Below are 20,929 nucleotides of genomic sequence, written 5' to 3' on the forward strand. Positions count from 1 at the left end.
CATGATTTTATAAAAAGTTAGAGAAGGAGAAAAACCATACAGTTTCTTGTTTTATTATGCCGAAATTGGCATGACATTATTCCCAAGACAGAGTTGGTAGAATGAGAGAAGGCTTCTGAGTACTATTCACCCTGTGAAACTGAAATTGGAGAACTTTGTTACCTTGGAATTGGAAATGGGGGCATTCCTCGTTCTCAGGGACTGTAAGATCTCTTCACCCTCTACCTGCTCTAAGCACAAACCCTGACAGGCACTCCTGGACCCTGGAGGTTGTGGGGATTTCAGGTAGGCTGTTAGTTTCCGGTCAGTGAAGACAAGCACTCTGCAGTATCGTTTGGAAGACATGTGTGACCCTCGTTTATTTAATATCTTTCCAACATGCTCAGCTTTCTGTGAGCTGGAGCACCCTAACATGAGGGCTTCTCTGGTGGCTCAGTGCTAAAGAATCTGCCTGCCGGTGCAGAAGACTTGGGTTTGATCCTTGCATCAGGAAGATCCCCTGGAGAAGGAAATGGCAATCCACTCCAGTGTTCTTACCTGGAAAATCCCATGGACAGAGGAGCCTGGCAGACACAGTCCATGGGTCACAGAAGGGTCAGACACGACTTAGCGACTAAACAACAATACCATCCATGAAGTGCGGTTATACACATGGCTTTATGGGTCAGAAATCACTTAGGTTGCATCTTTGTTCTGTTCTTCTGATTTGTGTCCTTGGACTAGTTAAACTCTCTAGCTTCCCTTCCTGATACGTAAAATGCATTCATTCATCCATTCATTCAGTTCACCCATTAAATACGTGGGTACTACTAATAAGCCAGTGTGAAAGCATTGGTTGCTCAATCATGTCCAACTCTTTGTGACCCCATGGACAGTAGCCCGCCAGGCTCCTCTGTCTGTGGGATTCTCCAGGCCAGAATACTGGAGTGGTAGCCATTGCCTTCTCTAATATGCCAGTAATTATTCCACATGTGATCATTAGAGATACATATACACACACAAAACATCTCCTTTCACTGACTGGCATTCTGCTGGATTTGGGGACACAATAAGAATGTCATCAAATATAAAATATCAAATGATGAATATTAACAATAGTGTTACAAAAACAGTATAAAGCATATGGGTGCTCTAGAGAGTATGAAAAAAATGAGAGGCTTGAAGTCAAGGACAGAAAAGCCCTCTGAGGACAGAGCTTTAACCCAAGATGCAAATGATGAGAAGGAACCAGCAGGAGAGTTCCTGGCAGAGCCGGAGAGAAACGCTCCATCCCAGCAAAGGAAAGGAGGGTGGTCAAGGTCAGGCCAAGTTCCACATGTTTGGGAAAAAGAGAAAAAAGCAAAAAAAAAAAAAAAAAAAGGAGAAGAGAAAAAAAAGAAGAGAGATGTAACAGATAGTAATACCTAGTAATGAAATATGGCTACAGCTCAAAGAGACTGATCAAAAGTGATAATACACTTCAGTTGCATTGAATGGTGAGACCTGAACATACTAGTTATCAATTCCTTCCTTATCTCAATTTTGATTTTGAATTGATTTGTTTTTCCATTCTCTTCACCACGTTCCTTTTGAAAACATTAGTAATATATGGTGAAAAGATAAATTAATAGATTATGATCCATCCAGACAAGAATGTTGCCTGGGGGCAGGCAGGTATTCTGAAATAAGCAGCTCCCAGGCTTATGTGTGAGTAAACATTTTTTTCCTTATATTTATCTTGAAAGACACAGCCTCATGTATAATTTTGTTCCTGACTGCTTATAGTTTTATGAGGCAGCCATCAGTGTGCTGGCTGGAAACAGAGCTTCATTCCAAACAATCTAACTGAAGACCCTACTGTGGAGGAGTCTTTTCAGAGGGGTGACAGAGCTCTGGGAGCTGATGAAGGGGAGCTGAGACACCCAAAGATGAGCGGCGGAGCATGCCTTTCCCCCGGAGAGAAGAAAACAGGTGGCGGTGTGTGCCCCGAGTCCAGGGCGACCCAGGGCCTTGCAGAAGGGACCCCCTGGAGGCACCACCACAGACCAGGACGGATGTAACCCCTGCCCGACAGATGTGGTACCGGAGCAGGAAGGACGAGTAGGACCAGCCGGACCTCTGTTTCCACCAGGCCTCCAGTCCTGACACCCGTGCAAGCCATCCAGTGACAGAGTAAAGATGATATAGTCCATGGGAGTGCCATTTCTTTGGGGCATAGGACAGAGCAGAGAAGACATGGGGGAGGGCTAGAGAGAAACATCAGTACGCATGGATGAGTCCCCCTGACACCACTGTTAAAACACAAAACTAGAAAACAGTGCAAGCTCAGCAATAAACCCACCCTGCTACTCCTTCTTCAGATTGGAGCGGTGGCAAACTGACTGGGTCTGTTTAGAGAAAGCAACTGCTCAAACGAGAGTAACTACGCAGTGATGTCTGTTTCTTCTGACTTCATTTCTGACACCAAATATGTGGATTTTTCTGACATCAGCTACATATCATTTTCCCACACCAGTTATCCAGTTCTCTCATGCCAACTGAGTGTCTAACAATTCATTTCCATTTTAACCCTCACTACTCAAAGTTATCAGACTGCACAGGTTCAAGGGCTCAGTCCCACAAGATGCATCCCACTTCACACAGCAACCACACATAGGGTATCAGGCAACCCACATTTCTTCTCCGCCACTACAAATTCGGGGGTTCCCTTGAAACTCCTCAGGCTTGAAAGTTCACTACAACTATCCACAGAACATGGGAAAACACTTAAATATTTACTTGTATTTCAGAAAATGTACAGCTCAGGAACAGCCAAATAGAAAAGATGCATGGGGAAGAGGGAGTGGGGAGGGGAGAAATGACTCAGAGGTTCTCTGCCCTCTCTGGTGTCCCACCTTCCCAACACATCAATGTGTCCATCAACCCATAAGCTCTGCAAACCCTGTTCAGTGGTGTCTATGGAGGTCTTATCACACAACACAATTTGATTGAATCATTGACCATTGCTAGCTCACTAAAATTCATGTGCATCGAGTTGATGATGCCATCCAGTCATCTCATCCCTAGTCATCCCCTTCTCCTCCTGCCTTCAATCTTGCCCAGCATCAGGGTCTTTTCCCGTGAGTCAGTTCTTTGCATCAGATGGCCAAAGTATTGGATTTTCAGCTTCAGCATCTGTCCTTCCAATGAATAGTCAGGATTGATCTCCTTTAGGATGGACTGATTTGATCTCCTTGAAGTCCACGGGATGCTCAAGAGTCTTCTCCAACACCATAGTCCAAAAGCATCAATTCTTTAGCACTCAGCTTTCTTTACAGTCCAGCTCTCACATTCATACATGGCTCCTAGAAAAACCATAGCTTTGACTAGACAGACTTTTGTTGGCAAAGTAATGTCTCTGCTTTTTAATTTTCTGTCTATGTTGGTCATAACTTTTCTTCCAAAAAGCAAGGGTCATTTAATTTCATGGCTGCAGTCACCATCTGCAGTGATTTTGGAACCCCAAAAATAAAGTCTGTCACTGGTTCCATTGTTTACCCATATACTTGCCATGAAGTGATGGAACCAGATGCCATGATCTTTGTTTTCTAAATGTTGAGCTTTAAGCCAACTTTTTCACTCTCCTCTTTCACTTTCATCAAGGGGCTCTTTATTCTTCTTCACTTTCTGCCATAATCAGTGCCATATGCATATCTGAGGTTACTGATATTTTCCTTGGCAATCTTGATTCCAGTTTGTGCTTCTTCCAGCCAAGCACTTTGCATGATGTACTCTACATGTAAGTTAAGTAAGCAGGGTGACAATATACAGCCTTGACATACACCTTTCCCAATTTGGAACCAGTCTGTTGTTTTATGTCCAGTTCTAACTGTTGATTCTTGACCAGCATACAAATTTCTCAGAAGGCAGATAAGGTGATCTGGTATTCTCGTCTCCTGAAGAATTTTCCACAGTCTGTTGTGATCCACACAGTCAAAGGCTTTGGCATAATTAGTAAAGCAGAAGTAGATGCTCTTCTGGAACTTTGTGCTTTTTTGATGATCCAACAGATGTTGGCAATTTGATTTCTGGTTTCTCTGCTTTTTCTAAATCCAGCTGGAACATCTGAAAGTTCACAGTTCATGTACTGTTGAAGCCTGGCTTGGAGAATTTTGAGCATTACTTTGCTAACGTGTGAGATGAGTGCAATTGTGTGGTAGTTTGAGCATTCTTTGGCATTGCCTTTCTTAGGGATTGGAATGAAAACTGACCTTTTCCAGTCCTGTGGCCACTGCTGAGTTTTCCAAATTTGCTGGCATATTGAGTGCAGCACCTTCACAGCACTATCTTTTAGGATTTGAAATAGCTCAACTGGAATTCCATCACCTCCACTAGCTTTGTTCGTAGTGATGCTTCCTAAGGCCCACTTGACTTCACATTCCAGGATGTCTGGCTCTAGGTGAGTGATCACACCATTGTGATTATCTGGGTCGTGAAGATCTTTTTTGTACTGTTCTTCTGTATATTCTTGCCACCTCTTCTTAATATCTTCTGCTTCTGTTAGGCCCATACCATTTCTGTCCTTTATTGAGCCCATCTTTGCATGAAATGTTCCCTTGTTATCTCTAATTTTCTTGAAGAGATCTCTAGTCTTCCCCATTCTGTTGTTTTCCTCTATTTCTTTGCATTGATCGCTGAGGAAGGTTTTCTTATCTCTCCTGGCTATTCTTTGTTACTCTGCATTCAAATGGGAATGTCTTTCCTTTTCTCCTTTGCTTTTCACTCCTCTTCGCTTCACAACTATTTGTAAGGCCTCCTCAGACAGTCATTTTGCTTTTTGCATTTCTTTTCCATGGGGATGGTCTTGATCCCTGTCTCCTGTACAATGTCACAAACCTCTGTCCATAGTTCATCAGGCTCTCTGTCTATCAGATCTAGTCCCTTAAACCTATTTCTCACTTCCACTGTATAGTCATAAGGGATTTGATTTAGGTCATACCTGAATGATCTAGTGGTTATCCCTACTTTCTTCAGTTTAAGTCTGAATTTGGCAATAAGGAGTTCATGATCTGAGCCACAGTCAGCTCCCGGTCTTGTTTTTGCTGACTGTATGGAACTTCTCCATCTTTGACTGCAAAGAATATAATCAGTCTGATTTCAGTGTTGACCATCTGGTGATGTCCATGTATAGAGTCTTCTCTTGTGTTGTTGGAAGAGGGTGTTTGCTATGACCAGTGCGTTCTCTTGGCAAAACTGTTAGCCTTTGCCCTGCTTCATTGTGTACTCCAAGGCCAAATTTGCCTGTTACTCCAGGTGTTTCTTGACTTCCTAATTTTGCATTCCAGTCCCCTATAATGAAAAGGACATCTTTTTTGGGTGTTAGTTCTAAAAAGTCTTGTAGGTCTTCATAGAACCTTTCAACTTCAGCTTCTTCAGCGTTCCTGGTTGGGGCATAGGCTTGGATTACCGTGATATTGAATGGTTTGCCTTGGAAACGAACAGAGATCATTCTGTTATTTTTGAGATTGCATCCAAGTTCGGACTCTTTTGTTGACTATGATGGCTACTCCATTTCTTCTAAGGGGTTCCTGCCCACAGTAGTAGATATAATGGTCATCTGAGTTAAATTCACCCATTCCAGTCCATTTTAGTTCGCTGATTCCTAGAATGTCAACATTTACTCTTGCCATCTCCTGTTTGACCACTTCCAATTTGCCTTGATTCATGGACCTAACATTCCAGGTTCCTATGCGATATTGCTCGTTACAGCATTGGACCTTGCTTCTATCACCAGTCACATCCACAACTGGGTGTTGTTTTTGCTTTGGCTCCATCCCTTCATTCTTTCTGGAGTCATTTCTCCACTGATCTCCAGTAGCATATTGGGTACCTACCGACCTGGGGAGTTCCTCTTTCAGTATCCTATCATTTTGCCTTCTCATACTGTTCATGGGGTTCTCAAGGCAAGAACACTGAAGTGGTTTGCCATTCCCTTCTCCAGTGGACCACATTCTGTAAGACCTCTCCACCATGACCCGTCTGTCTTGGGTAGCCCCACACGGCATGGCTTAGTTTCATTGAGTTAGACAAGACTGTGGTCCTGTGATCAGATTGGCTAGTTTTCTGTGATTATGGTTTTAGTGTGTCTGCCCTCTGATGCCCTCTTGCAACACCTATGTCTTACTTGGGTTTCTCTTACCTTGGATGTTGGGTATCTCTTCACGGCTGCTCCAGCAAAGCGCTGCTGCTGCTCTTTACCTTGGATGAGGGGTATCTTCTCACGGCCGCCCCTCCTGACCTTGAACGTGGAGTAGCTCCTCTCAGCCTCCTGTGCCAGTGCAGCAGTAGAGTCATTTTTAAAATAAGCCTTTTCAAATTTGGGAATAAATTTCATTTTATAGAAAGAGCACATGGAAAGAGCACTTTACAAAGAGCATACACAGGTTTTATACACGCTATATCCAATTTTTCCCATTGACCACACTTTGCATTACCATAACATATTTGTCAGAATTAATAAACTGACATAAGTACACTATTATTAACTAAACGCCATAGTTTATATGAATTTCACCGATGTTTCCACTGATAATCCTCTTTCTGTTCCAGAATCTGGCCCCTGGTACTATCTTGCATTTGGTTGTCTTTTTCATCAGTCTACTCTGGCCTCTGACAGCATCTCAGACTTTCCTTGTTTTCCATGAGTAGTCCCAGCAAGGTATCCTGGAAAACGTCTCCAGATCTAAGTTTCTGTGATGTTTACTGCATGATGGGATCCATGTTATGTCTAGGTTTTGGAAAGAATACCACAGCGATGAAGTACCCTTCTCATTATACCAGCTCAGGGTATAATTTCCATTTCTGAGAACACCTGCTCTAGTCAACGGTAGCTGCATGACATGGGGATGGAAGGACCCACCAAGCTTCAATAAGATGAAAGCAGATCAGTGCAGGAAATCAGGAGGGATGACAGGAGGCCAGCCATGGAGCCCCATTTCTTCCAAACAAGCCATTGGACTGAGCGTCAAGGGCCAAAGTTCCTTTGCAGGCTCATCCAGTAACTCGACTTTAGAGAAGTCACCACCTTCTTCCTCTGTGTCATGTAGTAGTTGATATCTGAGGCTATTTCTAGTCCTGAATATATGTGATTTTAAAACTTTGGAGTGGGTTTTCATGAGCCAAATGTTGTCCACAGCTCCATTCCATAAGAGGAATGTGCTGTGATGCTAAGCAAGGAGCCACCAAGATGTCAGAGTTTCCTCAAAGGGAAGAGGCAGGAAGGCTTGACATTTATGACTTTTGTCTCTTAAGGATGTTAAACACCTCAAAGGAAGAAAACAAATTGCAATAACAGAAGGAAATTCAACTCCTTCACCCCTCTTTCTTCCTGAAACTCACTATGATTCCTTCTGTTACCAGGGTTTAAGAAGTCAATGACATAATTTGCTTTTTTCCAAAAATCTTTTCATGTTGACCCTTTCTATAAATCTTACTGGAAGCAAAGGTGACTGGCTTGCAAAGCTGTATGTTCTAAGTCGCCAATAACTTGTACAGATCTTATGATTGCAAAACCACAAAAATTTCACAATTAGTGGAAGCCTCTCATTAACCATCTCAAATGACAGGACAAATTTGTTTTTACTACATGCATAATCGTGCTTATTGCTTGAAGATAATATACTGAGAGATTCTCTGTGAAGGTGAGACAGATAGGCTTAAAATGGTTTTATACAATACTTTTCCACTTCTTTGTGTTAAGTCGGACTCTAATATTGAAGCAGGCTCTCACCTGATGTAATTTGCCTGTGAGGATTGCATTGGCTGTGAAACGAGCACCTCTTAGTAGCTGTTGTTAAAAAAGAAATTTTCTCGAAGTCACAATTCGGTGGTGCATTGCAAATGAATGAAGCCAGGTTCCTAGGCATGGAGACAAGAAAGAATGTCAAACAGGACCTTTAATGTGTGGTTCTATTTAAACATCAGACCTAACAGAATACCCTGAGGCTTTGTACAGTGATTGGAGCCTTGTCGGAACCTGATTAATGCCTCGACAGGTGAATGGTTGGCTGGCACGCGAGCTCTTCTGAGGGATGTGAGAGGGTTCAGGTGCCACCTAGAAAGAATGGGTGCACTGGCCCATCCAAAGGGCCCACGTCAGGCGGCTTTGTCTGGCATGCTGCCTTTTCAGACCCACTTGATAAGGCTCGGGTCAGTTTCAAGTGGAGCATTGGCCAGATTGCAGATGGCTTAGGCTGGCATTTCAAATAGGCTAACTGTGAAACTGGAGAAGGAAATGGGCACATTTTTCCTAAGGTGGCCCTTCAAATGCAGCCCCTCCCCCAGAGCTCGTGGGTCTCACTCTGAGCCTCTCCACTCCACAGCTCCTCAATGGTCGTCTTTGCTGGGAAGACTTCGCCTTGTTAAATGTGCCCTGTATATAAAAATGAAATAGTCACTTCTGGGTGGTTGGTGCCACATAATGTGGTTTGGCACTCAGGGCCAGCAGCTCCAGAAAACAGACTTGTATTGCATTTATTCTTTCAGAGATAAGAGTCTCTAAAGACTCCTGCAGACATTCACTTAGTTAAATCCGAGTGAAGCCAGAGTGAGCGCTCTGTGCTGGCGTCTTGTGTTCCCACCAACAGCCCCCACCTGGCTTGATGGTGCTGTAAAACAGTTTCGACAAAAGACGATCATTCTAGCATCCAGAAGGGGAGATGTGAGCCTTTCAAACCAGGTGGGTGGACTGGATGAAGCCCCCTGTCTTTCTTCTTTGACTTCCTCTGCAGTCCCCAAGTCTTATCACATGGTGTTAACAAGCTCACACACAACTAACCCCCATCCAGCTTCAGTGTTCATTTAGAATTCCATGTCATTTTCAAGACAAAGAGGAAGGATTTGATTTGTAGGACTCTGGCAAGCAAGCTTTAGATTCTTAACTGCCTTTTATCTAGATGAGTACCCGGAGAGAGATTGAGCAGGGAGGGGGCCCTGGGGCATAAGCTTTTCATTCTGGTGCTCTCCTGGAATAAAAATTCCATAGTAACATCTGTAGTAATTAAGGGCTTACATTTCCTCTCCCATTCATGTCTCTGCTTGGAGGGAAGGTTATCTTCCGTAAGAGACAATGGAGAGTTGGTCCTGTGGGCAGAGAGAAAGCAGAATTTGAATTCTTTTGTTCCTAGAAGTGGAAGTTTCCTACTTAAAAGAAAAAATAAAAATAACAAGTTGGAGGATGTGAAATATTCCCCTGGAAAGAAAACTTGAATGAGTTAGCAAAATTGTACTTAGCTGCTCCTCAATATTTGGAATGGGGAATGGTTCATCTTGTCTTTCTAATCCAAATATCCTCTGATTTCAGAAAATCTGTTGTTGAGTTAAAAAAAAATAATGTGAGAGCTGCAAGTTACGTTTTCTTTGGGGGCAAATTGAGGACGGCAGCCCAGGAACAGCACCTCAGGTAGCTCTGGGACACTGCTCCAAAGATGTAGAGGGGAAGGTCAGTGTAACCGTGATCTTGGTGAAGGGGCAGCATATGCTATCAAGCATACATTTTTTGCAGATTTTGTTAGTCACAAGGAGCAGTCATCTCCACGATAGATTTCAGTGCTTTTGTAGATATGAGGAGATGGCACTGGGCTCATAACATCAATTCCTGAAACTAACTGTCTGAAGGCTTACCCTGTCAGTTTTCTTCCAGTGCAGGGTGCCTCATTTCTACTCTTCACCCTGAACTCCTTTCAGGGGGGTCTGAACGTCAGCAGCTGCAGCAGCGCCTGATCTCGATCTTACGGAGTTAGATGGCAAGTGCCAGTTTGTAGTTGACACTGTGATTAAACATTGAACAAAATGCCATTTTTGTTTTTATTACTTAAAATTGGATATCATTAAGCTTAAAGAGTTTTCCTTTTGCATGTGGACACAAAAGTGAGTCACTCTTCAGATGTTCTTCCAAACAACAGTATGTGGATCCACTGGGCATCTGATACGTGAATATTATGTCAAATTAATTTCCTGTGCTTTCTCATCTGAGCAGGACCAGCTATGTAATTTGTGGGTCCTAGTGAAAATTAAAAATAGAAGACCCCCTTGTTTAAAACGTATTGACAGTGACAGCAGAGCTTTAAATCGAGTGACATTTTCCAGGCTCAGGGCTCCAGTGATGCATAGGTCTCATGCCCTCGATGTCAGTCCTGCTCTGGTTCACCATCTGTACCAGTGCAGGAAAATGTGCATCTTCTCTATGTTTCCTAGGAATGTAGGTACCTTCGAAAATACTCTTTTTTAAATTTGAATCGTAAAATAATTAGAGCGCCCAGATGGAATGTGCTTTTGAAAACATCTTCAAATAGAGGTGCTGTATGATCCAGCAGTACCACTCCTGGGCATATGTCCAGAGAAAACCATAATTCAAAAAGATACGTGCACCCCAGTGTTTATTGCAGCACTGTTTACAATAGCCAAGACACAGATGCCACCTACATGTCCATTGACAGAGGAAGGGATAAAGAAGATGTGGTACATATACACAATGGAATATTACTCAGCATAAAAAAAGAATGAAATAATGCCATTGGCAGCGACATGGATGAATCTAGAGATGATCATACTAATTACAGTAAGCCAGATAGAGAAAGACAAATGCAATGTCACATAGAACTTGACTCTTAAAAAAAATGATACAAATAAACTTATATGTAAAACAAGTAGAGTCACAGACATAGAAAACAAACAGGGGGAAATGCATAGAGGGATAAATTAGGAGTTAATAAAGACACATTCTTGTATATAAAATAAATAAACAACAAGGTCCTACTGCATAGCACAATAAATATATGTGATATTTTCTAATAACCTATAAAAAAGAATCTGAAAAAGATTATATATGTGTGTGTGTGTGTGTGTGTGTGTGTGTGTGTGTGTGTATACATACTCCCAGGGATCGAACACAGGTTTCCTGCATTGCAGGTGAATTCTTTAGGATTCTTTACCTGCTGAGCCACAAAGGAAGCCCAATAATACTAGAGTGGGTAGCCTATCACTTCTCCAGCAGATCTTCCCGACCTAGGAATCAAACCAGGGTCGCTTGCATCACAGACAGATTCTTTACCAGCTGAGCTATCAGAGAAGCCATATGTATATATATGCATGTGCATATATAGATGTATATATGTATGTATGTACATACATATGTGTGTAAATGTATATGTGTGTGTATATATATATGTATGTATATACATACATAAGTATGTATTTTGTTGTTCTGTTGCTAAGTTGTGTCTGACTCTTTACAACCCCATGGACTGCAGCATACCAGGCTTCCTTGTCCTTCCCTATCTCCTGGAGTTTGTTCAAACTCATGTCCATTGAGGCAGTGATGCCATCCAACCATCTCATCCTCTGTCATCCCCTTCTCTTCCTGTCCTCAATTTTTCCCAGCATCAGGGTCTTTTCCAATGAGTTGGCTCTTTGCATCAAGTGTCCAAAGCATTGGAGTTTCAGCATCAGTCCTTCTGATGAATATTCGGAGTTGATTTCCTTTAGGACTGACTGGTTTCATCTCCTTCAGGGTGACTCTAGATGGCATGGCTCATAGCTTCATTGTGTTACTTTTTTTTTTTTTAAACTTTTCCCCTTCTGTTTGCCATGAAGTGATGGGACTGGGATCCATGATCTTAGTTTTTTTAATATAACTGAATCACTTTGCTCTACACCTGAAACTAACACAACATTATAAATCAACTAACTTCCAAAAAAAAAAAAAGTCCTTAACTTGATAACTCAAGTGCCCCTGCCTCACCTCTCAGCTTATCGCCAGTTTCCCCAGTGAAACTCCATCCAGCCCCAGCACTCTGCTCACTCTGCCCCATCTACAGGGACATGACCTTCCACCTGCCCACCCCGGGCCCCTGCCCTAGTTATTTCCGCAGTGGCCTTTCTGGCCTCCTGTGCACATTTCTCAGAGTTTTCCTGGCATCTGCAATTCCTCTCACATTGGAATTCCCGTAACTATAATAAATGTATAACTCATTTGGCAGTTGTTTATATATTTTTTTTCCTTTTCTTGTTTACTCTGCATTTGATATGATCATGAAAACACACATAATATTTGGATGCAGATAAGTTTAACAAATTGTGTCAAAGGGCTTCATTCCAAGAAATCTCATATTATTGATAAAATCCAGCAGAAAATCCAGAATTATACACTTTGCCTTTTGGGCAAATTTTGCACATTTCATACATACTCTTTTCTATGTATGCGTGCCATTTTTTAAGTCTATTTTTCCTCTGGTGTGCCACTCATGGGCATTAATTTCTTTTGATTAGAATTGACCCTTTAATTTTACCTTTTCCACCCAATTTTACCAAATGATAAAGGCCAGATAGAGTTAAAATTTAGGAATGTTGCTGATACTATTCTACTTAGGAGATGGCAAGACTGCTAATGTTGACAGTGTGATGTAGTGTTAGTTGCTCAGCCATGTCTGACTCTTTGCAACCCCATGGACTGTAGCCCACCAGGCTCCTCTGTCCATGGGGATTCTCCAGGCAAGAATACTGGAGTGGATTGCTCTTCCCTTCTCCAGAGGATCTTCCTGACCCAGGGATCAAACCCAGTTCTCCTGCATTGCAGGCAGATTCTTCACAGTCTGAGCTACAGGGAAGTCCTTCCTTGTCCTTTAGCCACCACCATTTTGGACTCCTTCTTCCAGTTCTAACTACCTAACATTCCCCGCTCAAGAAATGGGAGGCCCAGTTCTTTGGGAATAGGGTAGTCGAGGTCTCTCTGGCTACTTCCTGCTGAGCTGGAACAGCGAGGGGCATTGGGCCTCCCCCTCTTGCTAGTCTCAAGCCTCAGAGTCCTTATAGCGGTGTCCATCTAAGGGTGAGTGATATTTTCCATGGTTGGGTATAGTTTTGTGTATCCTTGTTGATACACAGCAAGTTGTAGCTTGCTGACCTTAACTGGAGGTCTTCCGGAGTTTGAGACTGAGCTGCCTGAGCTTTCTGCCAGGTTTGTTTTTGTTGTCCCAGTTCCCATCATGTTAGGCTTCTTGTCTCTTCCACCGCACTGGGATTCCTTTGCATTCAGCTTCTATCATGTGAGCTTCCGCCAAGTTGGGCTTTTGCTCTGCTTGGTCTCCACCTTGCTGGGGCCAAGCTGAGATTGTTCCAGCCAGGTTAAATCCACGACACGGCACCAGCCATGTCAGGGGAGTGTGTAATTTCCTTGGTTCTGTCTCACCGCAGCAAAGTTTTGAAATAGCGGACCAGTGTTACAGCTTGGTTACAGCTCAGTTTTATTCAGCAAGCAAAGGAAAGTACACCCTTGAGGCTTGAAGGTGGGCCAACCTCAAATGAGACCCAACTGCTAATGTTGCCAGTGTGATGGTATGGTCCCAAATATTGTTCATTAGCTTTTATGTGAGATGCCAAAATTTGGCAAAAGAAACCTGCCTATACCTAGTATGCATATACCTAGTATACCTAGTATGAAGAAATAGGAGGTTATCTAAAATTCGAAAGCAAGAAAGTTCAAGACCTGAGGTTTGTGTATGTTTATTTTCCTAAGACATTTGGTACCAGAAATAGCTCCCTTCTGTATCTGTCCCCTCATGATGTTGAATAAAGGTGTCATGATGCAAGCATGAAATGGCATCGTGATGACAACGCTCCTGTGTGAGTCTCTCCCTTAGCCTGCCAGTGGCTTAAAGCCAGCACACTCCCTCGCCTTCTTTGGTGGAGACCCTCAAGGTACAGCTTAGTAGCTGCAGTGCAGGTGGGTGTCACCCTGGCCTCCGCTACAAGCCCACCTCAACCACATGCTGCCAAGGCTGCTCCTCTTGCTGAGCCTGGCTGGCCTCATGGTGTGAAAGGCAACAGCAAGAACCGCCTCTCATGTTTGCTAACTCGGACATTCAGAAGGTGTTAATAGAGCCCTTTGAGTGTACGGATTAAATTGTTGTACGGATTAAATAAAATGATGCCTCGGGATTATGTCTGAGTGAGGACTCCACACAGAGCCGTCCACACAGTCAGTCTTCAGTAGAGTAAGCCTTGCTCTTGTCAGCAACGGGTTTGTGGTGTTCTATCGCTATGGTGGTCATGGCAACTAGTGACGATTCTGGTAAAACTCTCAAATGAAGCTTGTCTAGGGCTTTCTTAATTTCCTTCTCTTTTTATTTTTCCTAGATATGTACAACTTCATGAAAGTATATAATCCTCTGTTTATTTCTTTTCCCAGAATGGAGTCTACTGAAAAATGTGAAGTGGTAATTCAACATTTTAATGGAAAATATCTGAAAACACCACCAGGAATCCCAGGTAAGAAATGCCATAAAGTAATCATTAGATAATACCTAGGCTCATTGCTGCTATCAGAATGAGTACATGGTAAGGCCCATAGTTTCCTCCATTGGGAGGAAAATTATTGCCTTTATAAATATGTATTTTTTTTAATACTGTGCAACTCATCTTTCTCAAAACTACCAAAAGCTTCTTGGTGATTCATCTTTGGCCTGTCTTTTTGAATCTCCGCTACTAATTCCTTAAAGTGAATTAGAAGGAAAATTGCAAAGAATAGTTTAAAATGCACTTGCCGTGAAGAAAGTTTGTGATGCATATCATTAATATTGGTATCCTGATTTCTACTTTGTAAAATATCTGAACAGTGAGTGACATATTGTAAAAATAATAATAACAGTGTAATCCATAGATTGAAACCAGTTCCCAAACAGTTCTTAACAGCCTATGACGAGAATGCAGAAAGGCAGAAAGAGCATTTAGAAACTTTTATAGCAATATGACATTATCATGAAATCTTAGCACATAACTTCATGTTGTACAAAAATATCAAATGCACATTAAATTTTTTTAGTACACCCATTCATCAGAGATAATCTAGGAAGCACCAGTTAAGACTACTTCAGGGCATTTCATATTTTTGAAGGCAAAATTCTCAATATTTGACACATAAGATGATATAACTCTATGCTATTAAGAATTACAATCAATGCAAAAGAGTATATCATATGTATCAGAATATGATACAAGGACTGCCTTGACATGATATTAATTTTTAAGAAAAATATATGAGTAGTATTGTGTATTAAGTAGGTTAAAATATCTTACTCATATCTCAATAAAACTGGAAGAAAAAATACATCTTACTCATGCATAAAAATATTAAATGTTGAGTGAAGTTCTAAAAGAGAATAACAGATAAGGAAATATCTGACTCATACATGTTTGTTTGTTTTTTATTTTCAGTGATTCTCAGGGGGAAAATGTGACTTCAGTCTTTTTCTTTTGATAATTTTATGTTGCATCTTTGTAATGTTTGCTACATTAAGTATCTACATTTAAAATCCATGGCTAAAGCATTTACAGGTTGAGCATTTTGGTTCTTTAAAATATATTGAGTTATATAGAAAATGAAGTCTGAACAAAAAAAAAGACATAGTTTTCTGGCAGGCTCAGGTTCATTTTATGACACGCTAAGTTTGGGGAGAATTTTGGGAAAGAAGAAAGGCCATTTGGATTGGCATTTGGATGCTCTGAAAAATCCCGAAGTACGACCCCTGGTTAATCATGAGTCAGCAGTGAGGCTGTGACTCAATTTGGTTAGTTTCCATGCGTGACATTCTCCTGAGAACTAGCTGCATTATGATCCAATTGGAGACATATGGTGTTGTTAGGAAAAGAGTTAGCAGTTTTCATCTCAGCAAGTCAGCTGCCCTTGCGTTTTAGGAGAAATACTTTTTCTTTTTCCCTTTAAGATAAAAGACATTTAAAGACACTCTGCTCAGACCCATCGCTGAGTAAAGGAGTTGCATTGTTAAAGGGTTTTCTGCTTATTCATCTCATTTGATCCTACAGGTGTCTACGTACAGAAGGCATTCAATCTAGATGTGAATTACATGATTCTATTAGAAAAATTCAAGAATGAGTAAACTAGGTGGAATTATTGTTGAGTGAAGTTTTAACACAGGTCTCAGTTTTGTACGATTCTTCCTTTTTGGAAAAAGGCAGTGAAATCCATCTTGATGTGGTTGATTTGAAATTGTTTTATGTTAACCCATGGAACATACAGCTGACTCATGTAGTTTAATGCTAAAGACAGTTCAGTTCAGTCGCTCAGTCATGTCCGACTCTTTGCAACCCCATGAATCGCAGCATACCAGGCCTCCCTGTCCATCACAAACTCCCGGAGTTTACAAATCCCCCACATATCTGAGCATCCTTCCTTGAATAAGCAGGCTGTGGTATTAACCTCTCTAATATCATAGCTACACCCAATGGAAACATTGTGAATAGCAAGAACTCAGTTATGAGTTTCTTACTTAGTTTTATCTCATGGGACCATGAAAAACAAAATATTTATGCTCAATTAAAAAAAAAATCTTGAGAGATACAACTTTATGCTTCTGAGATTTGCCTTGAACATGATACAATTAAATATACAGTATCAATTATCATCAATACTTGAATTAACTTATTTATCCTTACTTTGGAAGTCAAATAGATTTTAGTAAAGGCTTCAAATGCTAACAGAAGACATGCAATTTTTTTATTGATGTATAGTTGATTTATAATGTTTGTTAGTTTCAGATATACAGCAAAGTGATTCAGTTATGTATATTTCTTTACATATCTATATTCATATATATATGATATAGATTATAGATTCTTTATATAGATTTTATATATATAGATTCTTTTCTCTTTATATATATGTAGATTCTTTTCCCTTATAAATTATTATAAAATATTGAATATAGTTCCCTGTGCAATAGTAGGTCCTTGTTGGTTATTTCATATACAGATATACCTTTATATACAGAGGTCTATTTTACATACAGATGTAAATATATAGATATTAAATATAGTATGTATGTGTTAATCCAAAACTCCTAAATTATCCTCCCCCTGCTTCCCCTTTGGTAACCCAAGTTTGTTTTCTGTGTCTGTAAATCTGTTTATGTTTTGTAAATAAGTTCATTTGTATCTTTTTTTTTCTTTGATTCTGCATATAAGTGATATCATATGATATTTTTCTTTCTTTGTCTGTCTTAATTCATTTAGTATGATCATTTCCAGGTCTATCCATTATATATATCTTTATATATATATAGATATATATCTTTATCCATTCTTTATCCATTTATCTATATCTTTATCTGTATCCATTTATCCATATATATATCTTTATCCATTCATCTTTTGATGGACATTTAGGTTGTACCCAGAGAAAACCGTAATTCAAAAGGACACAGACACCCCAATGTGCATTGCAACACTGTTTACAATAGCCAGGACATGGAAGCAACCTAAGGGTAGATAACCTTTGATATTTATGTTTGGAATGGAATAAAGTGGACATAATGCAGGAAGTGGGTATTTTGGAATGCACTGCAGTAAGATGGCTTGGCTAGGCTCATTACCTCTGTTATGACAAGGATAATTAAATTTGTGTGCATGGTATTTGCCTTTCTTGGTCCTTGTTGCTTATTTGTTGTAGATGGTTGAGGTCTTATTTTCAGAAATTCATATCTTAATCCAGTTTTCTATTCTATCTTGAGGTGTGTGAGCAGATGTCACAATGAGCCCTGATATCTGATTAGAAGTGATTCCTTTGATTGTTCAGGAGAAGAGATGATTTTCTTCACTTTTAAAATACATTGTATCTGTAGAGAGACTGTCCTTGGTAATTAAAATCACCTACAGGGGACTCTTTACCCCTCAGTGTCTATGCTGCGAGCTTTGTACTTTCTTCCTCTTTAATAAATCCTATTTGCTTGCTACCATGAGTGTCTGCATGTTTGTGGATTCCATCCTCCTGTCCGCAGACAAGAACTCTGATTCCTGTCTCAGGAGCAGCCCTGAAATACGCACTGAGCTGAAATGCCGCTTTCCAAAGGACCTGTGCATTGTTCTGCTGCTGATAGACGGAGAAGGCTGGTACCTTCCAGTCTGCTGGGGAACACAGAGCCCCACACATTCTCAGCGGGGTAGGGAAAGGCTGACAACATGCTGGGAATCAGAAAATAATTTGTCAAAGAGAAAATGCTTCTCTCTCTCTGAAAAAACTAAAAACTAAACAAAATCACCTATAATTGATCTAACTGGCTTGCAATTAAAATAGTTTTTTTTTTTTTTTAAGTTGTAAAAGCCTCAGCATTCACTTTAAAGATTTGGCATCTTGACTTCAGAAATTTGTGGGGTTTTAGAATAGCACATGGATGGTTTCAGTGTGATGCTTTAAGGTTGTGTGAATAAGGGACTCACAAGGATGCAAAAAAAATAATCTAGGATCTTCAGACTTAGATGAAAAGAGTGAGTCCTCCTTCTCCTCTCACTCTTAGCAAGAAGAGAGAAGTCAGTACCATATTCACATCACTTCCTTCTCCATTTAGGGATGACTTGGGGAAATGTACATTTTCGTTCTGTGTCTCTTGACAAAGATTCCTCTTAAACTGCAAAGTTCATTGACTTCCTGAGATGATAATCTAGTTTCCAAATTCCATCCTCTGTCCTTTCGGTAGAAGAATGAGAAGAAAAGCTACCTCAGCCCAAAACTTTGACATTGATCAGGCTTTCTCTTTCTGAGTTCTTCCTAATTGTTCATAAGAGACCTAATTTTAATGAATATATCATGGATCTCTAATGCCTATCACAGCCTCCCAGAACTAGCTCTGTTCACTATGAATTATAACATTGTCCCCAAGTTTTGGCTAGTTGAAACAATGAAGCTAGATATGCATGCAAAAAAATTCTAATTATTTGAATTCTGGCATTTGAAGTACAGGAAATTAATACTACCAGTTGGTGGGAAGGAGCAGCAAAAGCTTTATCAAAAAGCAACAATCATTCTACTGCTCTTAAGAAAGGGACCATCCAGTATTTTCTCCCTCCTTTAGAGGGAAAAGGAAACAGTGTTCCATAAACGTCACATGTCCTGCATATCGATCTTGATGTTCTGCGGACAAAGTAAAGCATCAAGAGTTGTTTGCTTGCCTAACCTCAGACATTTCTTTGTCCCAAAACACACTGCTCAGCAATCCTCTATAGCCGCAGTTAGTTCAGTTCAGTCACTCAGTCATGTCTGACTCTTTGCAACCCCATGGACTGCAGCACGCCAGGCCTCCCTATCCATCACCAGCTCCCGGAGTTTACTCAAACTCATGTCCATTGAGTCGGTGATGCCATCCAACCATCTCATCCACTGTCATCCCCTCCTCCTCCTTCCTTCAATCTTTCCCAGCAACAAGGTCTTTTCCAATGAGTCAGTTGTTCATATCAGGTGGACAAAGTATTGGAGTTTCAGCTTCAGCATCAGTCCTTCCAATATTCAGGACTGATTTCCTTTAGGATGAACTGGTTGGATTTCCCTGCTTTCCAAGGGATTCTCAAGAGTCTTCTTCAACACCACAGTTCAAAAGCAACAATTCTTTGGTGCTCAGCTTCCTTTATAGTCCAACTCTCACATCCATCTATGACTACTGGAAAATCCACAGCTTTGACTAGATGGACTTTTGTTGGCAAAGTAATGTCTCTGCTTTTTAATATGCTGTCTAGGTTGGTCATAACTTTTCTTCCAAGGAGTAAGCGTCTTTTAATTTCATGGCTGCAGTCACCATCTACAGTGATTTTGGAGCCCAAAATAATAAATTCTGACAGTGTTTCCATTGTTTCCCCATCTATTTGCCATGAAGTGGTGGGACCAGATGCTATGATCTTTGTTTTCTGAATGTTGAGTTTTAAACCAACTTTTTCACTCTCCTCTTTCACTTTCATCAAGAAGCTCTTTAGTTCTTCGCTTTCTGCCATAAGGGTGGTGTCATCTGCATATCTGAGGTTATTGATATTTCCCCCAGCAATCTTGATTCCAGCTTGTGCTTCCTCCAGTCCAGTGTTTCTCATGATGTACTCTGCATATAAGTTAAATAAGCAGGGTGACGATACACAGCCTTGACATACTCCTTTCCCAATTGGGAACCAGTGTGTTGTTCCATGTCCAGTTCTAACTGTTGATTCTTGACCTGCATACAGATTTCTCAGGAGGCAGGTAAGGTGGTCTGGTTTTCCCATCTCTTGAAGAATTTTCCACAATTTGTTGTGATCCACATAGTCAAAGGCTTTGGCATGGTCCATAAAGCAGAAGTAGATGTTCTCTGGAACTGTTTTGCTTTTTTTGATGATCCAGCAGATGTTGGCAATTTGATCTCTGGTCCTTCTGCCTTTTCTAAATCCAGCTTGTACATCTGGAAATTCACAGTTCACGTACTGTTGAAGCCTGGCTTGGAGAATTTTGAGCATCACTTTGCTAATGTGTGAGATGAGTGCAATTGTGTGGTAGTTTGAGCATTCTTTGGCATTGCCTTTCTTTGGGATTGGCATGAAAACCGACTTTTTCCAGTCCTGTGGCCACTCTGAGTTTTCCAAATTTGCTGGCATATTGAGTGCAGCACTTTCACAGCAGCATCTTTTTAGATTTGAAATAGCTCAACTGGAATTCCATCACCTCCACTAGCTTTGTTCGTAGTGATGCTCCCTAAGGCCCACTTGACTTCACGTTCCAAGATGTCTGGCTCTAAGTGAGTGATCAGTTCAGTCACTCAGTCATGTCCGACTCTTTGCAACTCCATGAACCGCAGCATGCCAGGCCTCCCTGTCCATCACCAACTCCCGGAGTCCATCCAAACCCATGTCCATTGAGTCGGTGATGCCATCCAACCATCTCATCCTCTGTCATCCCCTTCTCCTCCTGCCCTCAATCTTTCCCAGCAAAGAAAAGAAAAAAAAAAAAGTGAGTGATCACACCATCATAATTATCTGGATCATGAAGATCTTTTTTGTATAGTTCTTCTGTGTATTCTTGCCACCTCTTCTTATTCTGTTAGGTCCATACCATTTCTGTCCTTTATTGAGCCCACCTTTGCATGAAAAGTTCTCTTTGTATCTCTAATTT

The 20,929-nt window shown here is 41.0% G+C and overlaps 1 protein-coding gene across 15 annotated transcripts in view; it reads left to right on the top strand.

The window, feature by feature from the left end:
- Positions 1-20,929, top strand: part of RBMS3 (RNA binding motif single stranded interacting protein 3) — a 1,032,337-nt gene that overhangs the window by 745,048 nt on the left and 266,360 nt on the right. For all 15 annotated transcript variants that reach the window (XM_043885913.1, XM_043885914.1, XM_043885915.1 and 12 more), the window contains one exon: positions 14,204-14,283. In XM_043885913.1, the coding sequence (XP_043741848.1) occupies positions 14,204-14,283 (80 nt within the window). The remainder of the gene's footprint in view (positions 1-14,203; positions 14,284-20,929) is intronic.

Source organism: Cervus elaphus, chromosome 24 (assembly GCF_910594005.1).
Source record: "Cervus elaphus chromosome 24, mCerEla1.1, whole genome shotgun sequence".
In the NCBI taxonomy this organism is placed as follows: Eukaryota; Metazoa; Chordata; class Mammalia; order Artiodactyla; family Cervidae; genus Cervus; species Cervus elaphus.